This window comes from Sinohyriopsis cumingii, chromosome 1 (assembly GCF_028554795.1).
Source record: "Sinohyriopsis cumingii isolate HCF-2022 chromosome 1, ASM2855479v2, whole genome shotgun sequence".
NCBI classification, from domain to species: domain Eukaryota; kingdom Metazoa; phylum Mollusca; class Bivalvia; order Unionida; family Unionidae; genus Sinohyriopsis; species Sinohyriopsis cumingii.
The window spans coordinates 173,563,777-173,577,612 of NC_142961.1; the positions used below are offsets into that span (position 1 = coordinate 173,563,777).

The 13,836-nt window shown below is 35.3% G+C and overlaps 1 protein-coding gene across 3 annotated transcripts in view; it reads left to right on the forward strand.

Moving 5' to 3' along the window:
- The window catches only part of LOC149808399 (signal-induced proliferation-associated 1-like protein 2), a 210,271-nt gene that overhangs the window by 103,221 nt on the left and 93,214 nt on the right, over nucleotides 1–13,836 (forward strand). For all 3 annotated transcript variants that reach the window (XM_089976661.1, XM_089976669.1, XM_089976678.1), the window contains exons 5-6: nucleotides 4,573–4,648; nucleotides 13,378–13,476. In XM_089976661.1, coding sequence (XP_089832787.1) covers nucleotides 4,573–4,648; nucleotides 13,378–13,476 — 175 coding nt within the window. The remainder of the gene's footprint in view (nucleotides 1–4,572; nucleotides 4,649–13,377; nucleotides 13,477–13,836) is intronic.

Here is a 13,836-nt window from a genome sequence, read left to right on the forward strand (position 1 = left end):
GATCTGGACTATGTTGTGTTTTACTGATTAATCAACTGCATATACTGACACATTATGCAGCATCAGATCTTGGTCTGTGCATTTTGCAGTTGGGCTCAGTTTTTAAGCCACTATATATGGTATGTATTCAGGAGAACCTTGGGTTAATGCTGCAGTCATGATAATCTGTGTTAGGATATGGGAGATTAAATATAATTGAGGGATTGTCTTTTGGGTGACAGTGTATAACTAGCTAACATTGGAAATCTGAGAAATAGAAGTAGTAAAAACATCAGCTTACTATTGCAATGAGAGAAACAGCAAAGTAAATAATGAAAATCCCACCCAGTTACTATTGGTAATCTTCTTGTAGCAGGAACTTCATCATTATGACCCTCTGTTCATTGTCAATTATGTCTGCAGTAGTTCTTGATCTGTCCAATGAGAACACTTAATCATCATTGTTTTTAAAAAATCTGTAACTTATATAGAGTTTCTATTAGTTTTTGAGGACGTGCAGATACAATCTAAAAGAAGAAAACAAAAAGAACTAAAAATGAAAGAAAAATTAATTTTCATAAAATTGGTATATCATCAAGCTTCGTTGTATTTCATGGTTCATTTCACAAAAGCTTGAGCAATGTTACCATAATGACTGACCCCTGAAACACAGCACCTCACATATAATTTGTTGTTATGATAGAATGAGGAAGTTACATTGATAGGTAGGGAGTATACTAATTGATGCCAACCATCACTGCATACAAAAAATTTAGCTAATGCAAATGCACTGCATGCCCTATATGCTGGCATCTGTAAATTAAAACAATTTTGAAATCCAGACAGATTTACCTAGTGTAGAAAACACGTACACGATGATGGGGCCTCAGTTAACTGAATTTAAGATTGTCAGTGCTTATGTTTTTGTCCACATCTTTATTTTGAAGAGTGGGGCCCCGAGTGGCCGAGTGGTCTAAAGCGCTCTCCGTTACAGATCACTGCCATGTCACCTCTGTCTGCATGGGTTTGAGTCTTGGATTCAGCCATTGTGGATATGTGAGAAAGCTTGCCAGTAGCTTCTCGTGGGTCGGTGGTTCTTTCCTGGGTTTTCCTGGGTTCTTCCTCCACCATTAATACTTTCTGCCATGTATAGCCTATTGTGTGCTGAAAATGGCGTTAAACCCTACAACAACAACAACAACAACAACAACAACATTTTGAAGAATGCAAACTTACAGGTAGGAAAAGAAATCCAGAGAAGTTTGAAATTTTAATTATTCATCACATGAATGATCTTGTTGCTATGTTATACGTTGGTGCTAAATGACAACTTGAAGTTATATTTCTGTTTTAAGTGGTGCAAAATGACAACTTTAAGACATTATATTTCTCTGTTTTAAGTGGTGCTAAATGACAACTTGAAGACATTACATTGCTATGGTTTCATGAACTCTGAGAAAAAGTTCAAGAACTTGATTTTCATGAACTAATGTTCATGAACACATTTGAATTTTCACAACCAGTTCATGAAAAACAATTCATGAAGTGTTTGTTAACTCAATAACTTTCTCGCTGGGGAATGACTTTGGATACCATTTCTTGATTTCCACTAAAAAAATGTTCCAGTTTTACAAAAATCAAAAATATTCAAATTTTTTTGGTAAGTACAGTGGTCTCTGTTTTTGAAATGACAAAGAAGGAAAAAGTGGCAGCCAAAATATATTACTCCACAGAATTTATTTGGCCTCTGGGAAAATTAGTAGGCAGTAGCAGTTTTAAATGGCATCAGTAGTTATCATTGAGACATTTTGCCATGTATCCTTAGAATGAAGACTTCCAAAGAATTCTTTACAGAACAAGACATGAGAAAGTCTGCCAGTAGCTTCTCGTGGGTCGGTGGTTCTTCCCGGGGTTTTCCAGGGTTCTTCCTCCACCAATTATACTGGCTGCTATGTATAGCCTATCTTGTGCTGAAAAATGGTGTTAAACCCTACAACAACAGCAACAACAGAAAAAAATCTCACACTGTTTCCTCATTTTGCTTCAAAGTCTCATGATGTGATTAAAAATTTACTGAATGTAATGTAGCAGATAATAAATTTATTTGAACATGATTTATTTCCACAGTATCAGTCAAAGTTGGTTTTGGTATTTTATGAGGGCAACCCAAGTATGTAATTTAGCGGGACTGGCATGATAGATTCTGTCCAAAGGCACACCATAGTAGCCGTGCCAGACTGAGTTGATGTTAAGATTTAATGCCTATCTGTTAATGTCCAAGCCCAGCATGTCAGTGCCGGAACCACTGTGGCTACTCTTAATCAGTCAATGGTAACCACTACATTTTCATTACAACTGCTATACTGTATTCATTTTCATCAATATCAATTTCACACACGTGCTCCTAATGTATACTTACAGCTGATCAAACTTTGTTGCACTAAATCACACAGTTGTTCTAGGAATTCATTGCACAAAATCACACAGTTATTCTAGATATTCGTTAGACTACAGATTTTCTCAATGCACATGGCTGAAACAGGGTGTATTCTGTTTGTGTGCATTCAGTTATTTCAGTAAATTTGTGCACAGAGTTTCTGATTTCAGGTCACCAAACGCTCTTCAAAGGAGCCTATTTTCTAGGGTGATGAAAACATTTATCAAATAGGCCTATAAAAATTGAGGCCAACTGCACACAGAATGTTTAATTGCAAGCAACATAGACCCTGATCTGCCACTGCATAATGCACCAGCAGATCTGGGCCTATGTTGTTAGTGCTACAAATTACTCCCAACAAACTGCACAGACCCAGATCTATTAGCACACTGTGCAACAACAAATCAGTGGTCTCTACAGTTTGCAGTTGGCCTCAGTTTAAAAGCAAATGATTCTAACATACTTTGCAAAAAGCAATTTAAGGATGATCACTTGTTAAATGACATATTTTATAGGCCTATTTGATAAATGTTGTCATCACCCTAGAAAATAGGCTCCTTTGAAGAGCGTTTGGTGACCTGAAATCAGAAACTCTGTGCACAAAGGTGTTCTGTATCGCTGATAGGAAGTTTCAAAGTTTTTTTTCGCATCGCCTTCTGTATAAAACATACTGAAAAAGGACTAAATGAGTAAGAATATGACAGTCTAATGCAGCTCTAAATAAATGTTCTTTTAAGTTAAAAAAACAAGTTGGTCCACTAGAATATCCTGAGCATTTTGGCTATTGTTAAAAACCTCTATAAATTTGGGAAAACAATATAGATTGACGCCTTATTTTTACATTTTATGTGTTGTTTTAATAAGACTTTGTTTATAGCAGAACTGTCAATACAAATATAATTCATGATTATGTTAAGCAAAGTCATCAGATCACCAACTGAAGCAAGTATATACATTTAAAAGAACATTGAATGCATTAAAAAGCTTACGATTGCTTGCACATGTAGTCGCATGTCTTAAAGGCATGATAATGAAAAACATTGTTATAATTAACTGTTTCATTTTGGGACTGATCATCTTGAGGATAAATGTTTGACCTCTGTATAATATATTTATCTTTCTATATATTTACTAAAGTTCTATGCATGTAACTTCCAAATTTGGTTAGTGATAATTCGATCTCACCCTAACAGGATTTTTCACTTGACTCTCATCTGTTCTCTCCTGTTTGAATACTAAGTAGGAAAATTATGAAACAGGGGCAGATATAGTTCATTTAATAATCATACAATAAGTTTTGCATATCAAAGATATCTTTTAAATACATGTGTAAATTCTCGCCACAGACAGGACATTTTAACTTTACAGATTGGTCGGATAATTAGGCAATTTTGGAACATCTCTACAATGAATTCATGTGCATTTCCAATAGCATTTTGATGTACCTCTTTCATACATGTCGTAGATTTATTTGCCTGTATTGGTCGTGTATGTGTATGGTAATAATGTATCCTGAGTTTCCCAACACTATAGTCTCACATGCATAAAATATTAATAAAAAATACCAGGGACTGTTATATGCACCAGCTTGTCTTCTTATAGTTTAGCTACGTAGTTGGTATCTGATGCTTGGATCTAAAGGGAGATAATATTTTTTGCAACGTGTAATTTGATAGCTGAGATCTCTCTACAAATTTTCCACCGGGCCATCAAGGACATGGTTTCGGGCGTATTAATCCCAGCTTTGGAAGTAAGATACACTCAAAAATTGCAAATAAGCATCAAGTGTGTAAATGGGGACATCCCTACAAATCACGATTTTACATTATTCTGTGCCAGGATCGTTGGGAGAAGCAATATTTTACCATTTTTCCAACAGAGTATGTCCTCGGAGGTTTGTCCTTGGTATGTTGGTATATAATCTCGTGAATGTCCTTGGTTTACACCAAATACACACACACACACACACAAATGTGGCTTGAGGTACATTCATTGGAACATATGTAAGCTGTTTGAGGATGATAGATCTAGCTGTTTCATTTGCATGCCAAAAGGCTTTGTAAACTGCCATGAAAACTTTTGTCATGAAAAGTCAGGGAAAATAATCTAAAATTTTGCACAGGTTATAATATACATGATCTCACTTTCCATTTCAGATTTGGTCAACCTACAAGGTTGGTATCATGTACTGCAAAGCTGGGCAGTCCACTGAAGAAGAAATGTACAACAATGGTAAGCATAAATCAGAATGAAGACCCCCCCCCCCCCTTCTGTTCATAATAAACTATGGAAATCATGTGATCCTTTCAACTGTAAATTTGTTGCTCAAACCTTTGTTTCGCTTTCAAAGCCTGCAATGCTTGGGATTTGATTGAGGAAGGATTTTGAGATATGAGAAAGGTGATTCACCCTATGGGGGAAATATGCAGGAGTTGAGTGTGGAGGAGTAGAATGAGTAATGGAGAAAAGCATAGGGTGTTGCAACTTTATGGAGGGTGGGTGTGGCCTGTTTTCTTTTTAAATCAAGTATTTCAATTATTTTGCAGGAAAAAGTCCCTGGTTTAAAGATTTGTTATTATACTGAGAAAGATTATTCAAGATCCTGGATTTGAATTCAAACATTTCAATTATTTTTCAGTGCAAAGTCCTTGGTTTAAAGAGTCGTTATTACACTGGGAAAGATTATTCAGCTTCATGATGTAAAATTTGAATTTTCATTCTGTTTGGTATACTGTTGGGACAGAAACATGGTTTGAACTTATACAAATAAGTACACTTGCTTCTTTTAAGAGAGAGGACAACCTCCTGTTATTGTTTGAAAACTCATTGGTCATTTACTGGTAAATAATCCTGCTGTTATTATGATCCAATCAGTCTGCACACTGCCTATAGTGTAACAAAGATAACGATGTAACTTGTTTTAGTAGCTTGCAAATAACAAAGTTATGGATGGGGCCCCGAGTGGCCGAGTGGTCTAAAGTGCTGTCCATCATGGATCACTGCCATCTCACCTCTGTCTGCGTGGGTTTGAGTCTCGGATTTGGCTAATGTGGGTACGTGAGAAAGCTTGCCAGTAGCTTCTCGCGGGTCGGTGGTTCTTTCCGGTTTTTTTTTCAGGTTCTTCCTCCACCATTAATAATGGCGGCCATGTATAGCCTATCATGTCCTGAAAAATGGCATTAAACCCTACAACAACAACAACAACAACAATAAAGTTATGGCTGATTAAGTGTCTTGCTCCCGATATGTACATTGGGGAAACAGAACGAGACCGGAAATAAAAACGCTTACTGTTGTATAGTTATATGTCATTGTTTAGATTGTTAAAAGTTTAATGGTATTATAATTTTATTGATGTAGAAATGCATTATTTTAATACATTAAGCCAGTTTTACAAGTTTGTATTGTTGTCATCATTCATAAACCCTGTTGATTAAAAATATGATCCAGTCCCCCCCCCCCGCAAAAAAAATGAGAGTCAGGAAGGATGAACCAAATATTTTAATTGTTAGAAGGACTAAAGTTATACCCTTTAAGTGTACCTGCTGTCTGGTGATGAAGTAGAAGTGAATATAGACACTTTCCTTTTGAAACTTGTGATTATGAACTGATTCTAGTACTTTTAATATGAATGGTACCATCTATACTTGCTTCTATGTTGGATCCAATAAAAAACAACGTGATCTGCTATCATATTAACCAGTCCTAATAGTCACCTGTTTATAACAATCATTATGATTTTCCCCAACAAATTTCCAGTGTAAATGCCCTGTATGTAATGGTCACCTGTCTTTGGCAGTCAGAAGCCAGGTGTTTCCTAATCAGAGAGTGGTTTCTCCTCGCCTTAAGCAATCCCAGGATCATTTATACAGTGACTTCTTAGGGAATGCAAAATTCTTGTTGAAAGCATTGTTTGGAGAAAGGACTATTAAGTGAATTGATGAGCAGACATTTCTTATCTTGCTTTTACTTGCTGTACTTCAGCCAGGGTGACAGTGTAAATTGAAGGTGTTAGAATGTCAAATTGGAAAGTGAGGCAGTTTTATCATTAGGGTTGAGGGTCAAAGCAGTTTGGTTGTTGGAAAAGTATTCATACTATCTCCCAGAAATGGAAGTCCCCTTTTGTGCCATTGTGACAGGTATAGTTAACATATCTTCATATATTTGCCTGCAAATTAAAGCTGTTAGGATTTGTGAGGTAGTGGTAGTTATCCTAAGTTATTATGAAAGGGTAAGTATTTTCGAAGAAACGTATTTTGCTAGAAAAAATTGGTTTCTCTGGGTGGCGATTTCCATCATCATCTGGATAGTCTTACCTATCCCCCCACAAAAGAAAGAACCACATTTTATGGGTGAAAGTGGTGAAAAAGCACAATCAGCCAAATATTTGCTAACTTGTATTATTTCCAGCTTCATTTAATACAGAACATTCTTTCAGCCATTAAAGTACATCCTCTTAGTCCACATGACAGATAATACAAAACTATTTCTGAATATCAAGCAAATATTGTTTTAAACATGTATTATCAGTTTACTTAATAACTTCTTAAATTTTGACCCAATTATCCATCTAAAATAAAATTGCCATCCAGGGCCTGGGCCTAGCCGGTATGTGTGGAAACATGTCACTGCATCTTGTCATCTTCTTTTGAAATTGAATATAAATGCCTACTACCATGCAGACTTTGTTGCAAAATGAGAGACTTAAGTAGATACGAGTGTATTTACAGTACAATAAACAGCCTCGTGTTTATTTCATTCTGTTTAGTTTTAGCTTTATACAAGCAGAATTTTTTCTTAATAATTTATAGCTCTACTGGTCATTGACCACAAGAGTTATGGGATGGTCCTTCATCTCTCAGTTTGCCAATGTCGATCTATCCATTAGCAAATGTTTGTCATTCTGAACTACTTGGAGGATTGCAGCGAAACTTCACACACACATTCAATTAAATGAAAAGTACAAAATGGCCATCATGGCAGCCTTCTTGAAAATCTTTTTACTGCATTACCGCTACTCCGCCTAAATGGATGATCATATCAGCATGGAGTTTTCACTAAAGGACTTACTATGTTGTCTAGTTGGTCCTAAATGAAAATTGTGCCGAGTTGATGTCTAATATAGCTGCCACAGTTGCCATCTTGAAAATCCTGTTAATGCTACTCCTACTTGGATGGTTGTATCAGCATGGATTCTTCACTTAGGACTTTATATGATGTCCAGTTCATCCTAAATGAAAGTGATGCCAATCTGAAATCCAACGTGGCCACAATAGCAGCCATCTTGAAAATCTTGTTAATGCTACTACTCCTACATGTATGATTATATCAACATACGGTTTTCACCAGAAGACTTCTGATGTTTTCTTGTTGGTCTTGAATTAAAATGGTGCTGCTCTGATGTCCATCTTGTTATTGCTTCTCCTGAATGGAAAGTCATATCTTGAAAATATTTTGATCTCTACCTCTTCCTACCTCTATATTAATATTGCAGTTTTCGTTGCCTTTTTATGCTACCTATTTCAGTTCTAGATGAAAATGGTTCCAGTCGTACAACCAGTATGTCTTCCATAGCAACTGTCCTAAATATTTTTGTCACTACTCCCCTTGAATAGATAGATGATCATTATGACAGAAGATCTTTTATGATGTCTAGTTGGTCTTAAATGAAAAAGGTACTGATGTGAAATCCAATATGGCCACCATGGCAGCCATATAGAAGATCTTGTTATTGCTACTCCTTCTATATGGGTGATCATATCAACATAGGGCTTTTACTGAAAGACTTCTTGGATGTCTTGTTGGTTCCAAATGAAAATGGTGCCAGTGTGATAAACAGTATGGGGTGCCTATATGAATTTGCTAAGGCTATAAATTCTATCACTAATTGGATATTTTATAATGGCTTGAGAGGTATCCCTGGTATAACTTTATCTGTTCCAAAAGTAGAGGTGGAAGAGGTTTTGGCATCAGAGGTTTTAAGTTCCAATTATTTCCTGTTCATTGCTAATCTTTTGTATTTATGGTTGTCACACACATTATCCTCATATTCATTTTGATTATTGCTTTATTTGAATTTCAGTTGGTTTACTTTATTCTGAAGCTTTTAGCTTGCTTTTGTTAATTATGACCATGTTGGACTGTATAACCAAGCTATACAAATTAAGACAGTACTGTAAGAAAAGCACAATAATATTAGCTTAATGACCCAATTAATTATATAAGTTTTTTTTTAAATACAGAGAGTTGCTAAGCAGCAGTTTACTTATTTACCTATTCTGAATAAAGAACAGTATAAAAATTCTAATTCTAAATTTTGTCAGTAGATGATGTTCAAAATGAAGATAACAAGTTTAGAAAATACATACTCTCTAATGATCAGTGTAATTTTCCAAATTAGTAAATAAAGCAACAGATTACGTCTATCAATCTCATTTTGTCTCATGCATTTTAAAAAAGAACACCTGTAGTGCAATTGAGCTTTCATCAAATCAAATTGAGCTTTCATCAAATCAAATTAACTTCCACATCCTTTCAGTCATCACTTTATTCATTCATCAAATCAAATTAACCTCCACATCCTTTCAGTCATCACTTTATTCATTCATCAAATCAAATTTACCTCCACATCCTTCCAGTCATCACTTTATTCATTCATCAAATCAAATTAACCTCCACATCCTTCCAGTCATCGCTTTATTCATTCATCAAATCAAATTAACTTCCACATCCTTTCAGTCATCACTTTATTCATTCATCAAATCAAATTAACTTCCACATCCTTTCAGTCATCACTTTATTCATTCATCAAATCAAATTAACCTCCACATACTTTCAGTCATTGCTTTATTCATTCATCAAATCAAATTAACTTCCACATCCTTTCAGTCATCACTTTATTCATTCATCAAATCAAATTAACTTCCACATCCTTTCAGTCATCACTTTATTCATTCATCAAATCAAATTAAACTCCACATCCTTTCAGTCATCACTTTATTCATTCATCAAATCAAATTAACCTCCACATCCTTTCACTCATCACTTTATTCATCCATCAAATCAAATTAACCTCCACATCCTTCCAGTCATCGCTTTATTCATTCATCAAATCAAATTGGGGCCCCCGAGTGGTCTAAAGCGCTCTTTGTTACGGATCACTGCCATCTCACCTCTGTCTGCGGCGGTTCGAGTCTAAGATTCAGCCAATGTGGGCATGTGAGAAAGCTTGCCAGTAGCTTCTCGTGGGTCGGTGGTTCTTTCCGGGGTTTTCCGGGTTCTTCCTCCACCATTAATACTGGCCGCCATGTATAGCCTGTCGTGCTGAAAAATGGCGTTAAACCCCACAACAACAACAACAACAACAACAACATCAAATCAAATTAACCGCCACATCCTTCTAGTCATCACTTTATTCATTCATCAAATCAAATTAACCTCCACATCCTTTCAGTCACTGCTTTCATCATTCACCAAACATGTCATAGCTATGTGCTGCTTGCATAGATATTATGTTGTTTGTTGTGTGGAAAGATCAAACTTGAAAACAGCATTTTTATCTAGTTTGCTTTATATACCATTAGAAACCAATTTTAGGCAAAAAATATTAAACTTAACCTGACTGTGTTTCTCTGATGATGTGACAAGTCCAAAATTCATTTTTCACAATTTAATATCTTATTAGCTGTATAGTATTTCCTTTGTGATGACAAGAAACATGTTCCTAGTTAATGTTATTTTAAACATCTATGTGTGACATTGCCCAGTAGCAGCTAGAAACTGTCCTAATAACTGTTACTTAAGACTTATACTCTGTGCACTTAATTATGGGGGTGGGGACCAAACGGTAGGAAGGGTTATAGCTTGAACAAATATTTTTTAAATTTTTTGAAGTTGAAAAAAGAACAAATTTTACTAGTGAATTAGGGCATTTTTAGTTTTATTTTAAATGGTTGATTCCTAATCTGGAAAATAAATAAATATACATTTTGTTTTATAAACTGCAAAAAAAACAAGAAGTTTTACACAATATAAGAACTTATTGGCAAGGTGTTTCTCAGTCCATATTTTTTAAAGACAACATTTTCATTCAATAGTAAATGTACATTTGAGATATCTAAGTGTGACCCTGAGCAGCTGTTGATGGGAATTGTCCTAACTGGCCGTGTAGACTCAAGGCAAGATGCTACAGTAATGGGCATAGCGGCTAACTTCAGAGTTGGAATATCACTGCTTGGTAAAGCTGTCAAAATTTTAGGAAGCTTCTACCAGGTATCTGTCGATCAACGTTTCCTCTAATTTTTGGGGAGCCGTGTGTGCAGAAAAGTTCGTATGTGCAACATTTCAGAAGCAGAATAAAAATTTGTGCACAGTGCACACTCTGCAGTCAACTATCTTAGACTTTTTATGATCATGCGATTAAAATTAAAGCATTTGTCAGAAATATAACTAAGAATTATTATAAATGTACCAATATAACGTAGAATAATATGTCATTGCATGGCGCCATTTGATATTTATAAGGTTTAGTATGCCAATTTATGCAAAATTTGGTGTGCGCTCTTTGTTTTCTTAGAGGAAACATTGCTGTCGATCCTAGAGATCAGTTACCAAGGAACCTGATCAAAAGGAAATTATATTAAATGTGAACGTAACTGTTTTGTTGTAGGTTCATACATGCCAGCCCCAAGAGAGGTATAAGCATAAGTATTACTAATATGTGGCAACAAAGCATAATGTTGTTGTTGTTGTTGTTGTAGGGTTTAACGCCATTAACGACATGAATGGCCATTGATAGAGCACAACAGTCAATACATTGTAAAGAGTTTTGTGCATTTAAAAATACAGTCATACTCTCTGGTAAATTTTCAAAGTTTAAGGGGGGCCCCAGAGTGGCTGAGTGGTCTAAAGCTCTTTCCGTTACGGATCACTGCCATCTCACCTCTGTCTGCGTGGATTCGAGGCTTGAATTTGGCTAATGTGGGTGTGTGAGAAAGCTTGCCAGTAGCTTCTCGTGGGTCGGTGGTTCTTTCCAGGGTTTTCCAAGGTTCTTCCTCCACCATTAATACTGGCTGCCATACATAGCCTATCGTGTGCTGAAAAATGGTGTTAAACCCTACAACAACAACAACAACAACAACACAGTTTAAGGATAAAGCTAGAGAAGAACATTTTCTAGCATAGCTCACATAGCTTTTAATATACGATGATACATTATTCTTATTGAATAAACTTTGGAATGAATTATAAGTCATTACTGTGTACATTTTTATACAGTTTAAATAGTATGGCATTTATTTGTATACAGATTAACTAGTATGTCATTCATTTGTGTACAGTATAAATGGTACAAAATTCATTTGTATACGGTTGTTGTTGTGGGGTTTAATGCCATATTTGTATACAGTATAAATAGTATGGCATTCATTTATGTACAGTATAAACAGTACAAAATTCTTTTGTATATGGTATAAATAGTACAGCATTCATTTGTATACAGTATAACGAGTACACCATTCATTTGTATACATCATAAATAGTACAGCATTCATTTGTATAGAGTATAAATAGTACAACATTCATTTGTATACAGTATAAATAGTACATTTATTTGTGTACAGTATAAATAGTATAACATTCATTTGTATACAGTATATATAGTATAACATTCATTTGTATACAGTATAAATAGTATAACATTCGTTTGTATACAGTATAAATAGTATAACATTCATTTGTATACAGTATAAATAGTATAACATTCATTTGTATACAGTATAAATAGTATAACATTCATTTGTGTACAGTATAAATAATACAGCATTCATATGTGTGCAGTATACAGCATTCATATGTGTGCAGTAGAAGCAGTGTGGAATTTGTTTTATTTGTATTACAGTTTTCATTAATTTATTCAAAGTGGATCTTGTAAATGGTATGTCAGTTAAAGGGAAACTATGATGCCAAAAGAAAATATATATTTGTTTCTGGTCAGCCAACCATCCCTATTTTTCAGTGCCAACCCTAGCACTCTCTCTCCCCCCCCCCACCATAATGTAGCTAGGCAATATGTCTGATGTTTAGCTCTTCCATGGTGTGTGTGGGGGTAGTCAAGAAAAATGTATTTTATCTACTGTATATTTTGTGGTGGTAAAGGAATTAAATTGAGACCTGCCATAGTTGGGATTACAGCATAGTGGATTCTTCCATCTGTTTCTTTAGTGTGTTGACTCAGGAGCAAATAAAATAACTGGGGATGCCATAAAATACATCACAACTTGCAATAAAATCTCTGATGGAGTACCACTGGCTTGAGTGGATGCCTGCTAGGCTCAGGTGAAATCCACCAGCTGGAGTGGACAGCCACTATTCTAAGCTATAGACAGGAGAACCTGCTTGTTTATTATTTTTACACGACTTTGTCTTGCTATATCTTTTCTTATAAATTGCCCTTGTGATTCTTATATGTCCCAAATTTTTCGTAGCTTTTGTGATAAGTGTTTGTTTTGTATGTGTAAGTTTGTTTTTTTGCCTGATGAAGAGCTTGTTTAGCCCAAATATTGGGACTATATATATATATATATATATATATATATATATATATATATATATATATATATATATATATAGATAGATAGACACACACACATGCACACACACATAGTCCCTTTTATCCAGAAAATTTATTGATACCTTTAACAAATGGCATTACAGGTAATTGTATGCAAAGATCATCTCTGTTAAAGATTTCCATCTTGATATAGAAATGTCCATGTGTATTTATATTTTTAATATTTTTTTTTTTTTGTTGGGGAATATTTAGCTTGAAACATTTCTACATGAAAGAAGAGTTGTTTGGGTAACAGCTGCTGGTGGTGTGCTCTAATTAACTGCCACTGCCTGGATAATGTTATGGCTGATAAGGACCATTTGACAGACAAGACTCCTTCTTTGTATTGCAGAAACTGCTGGTCCAGCCTTTGAGGAATTCCTGACCTTGATAGGGCAGAAGGTGGAGCTGAAGGGTTTTGAGAAATACAGGGCACAGCTAGATAACAAGAGTGAGTAATCCTCTGCTAATTCAATGCTTATTGTTTAACTACTTCTCATGCCAGTGGTCACTGACATGGGCTATTTGTCATTCTATAAACAGTGGTCACTGACATGGGCTATTTGTCATTCTATAAACAGTGGTCACTGACATGGGCTATTTGTCAGTCTAAAAACAGTGGTCATTGACATGGGCAATTTGTCAGTCTTATATAAACAGTGGTCACTGACATGGGCTATTTGTCAGTATTATATAAACAGTGGTCACTGAATTGGGCTATTTGTCAGTCTTTAACAAACTATGGTCACTGATGTGGGCTATATAAACCATGGTCACTGACATGGGTTATTTGTCAGTTCTATATTAACCA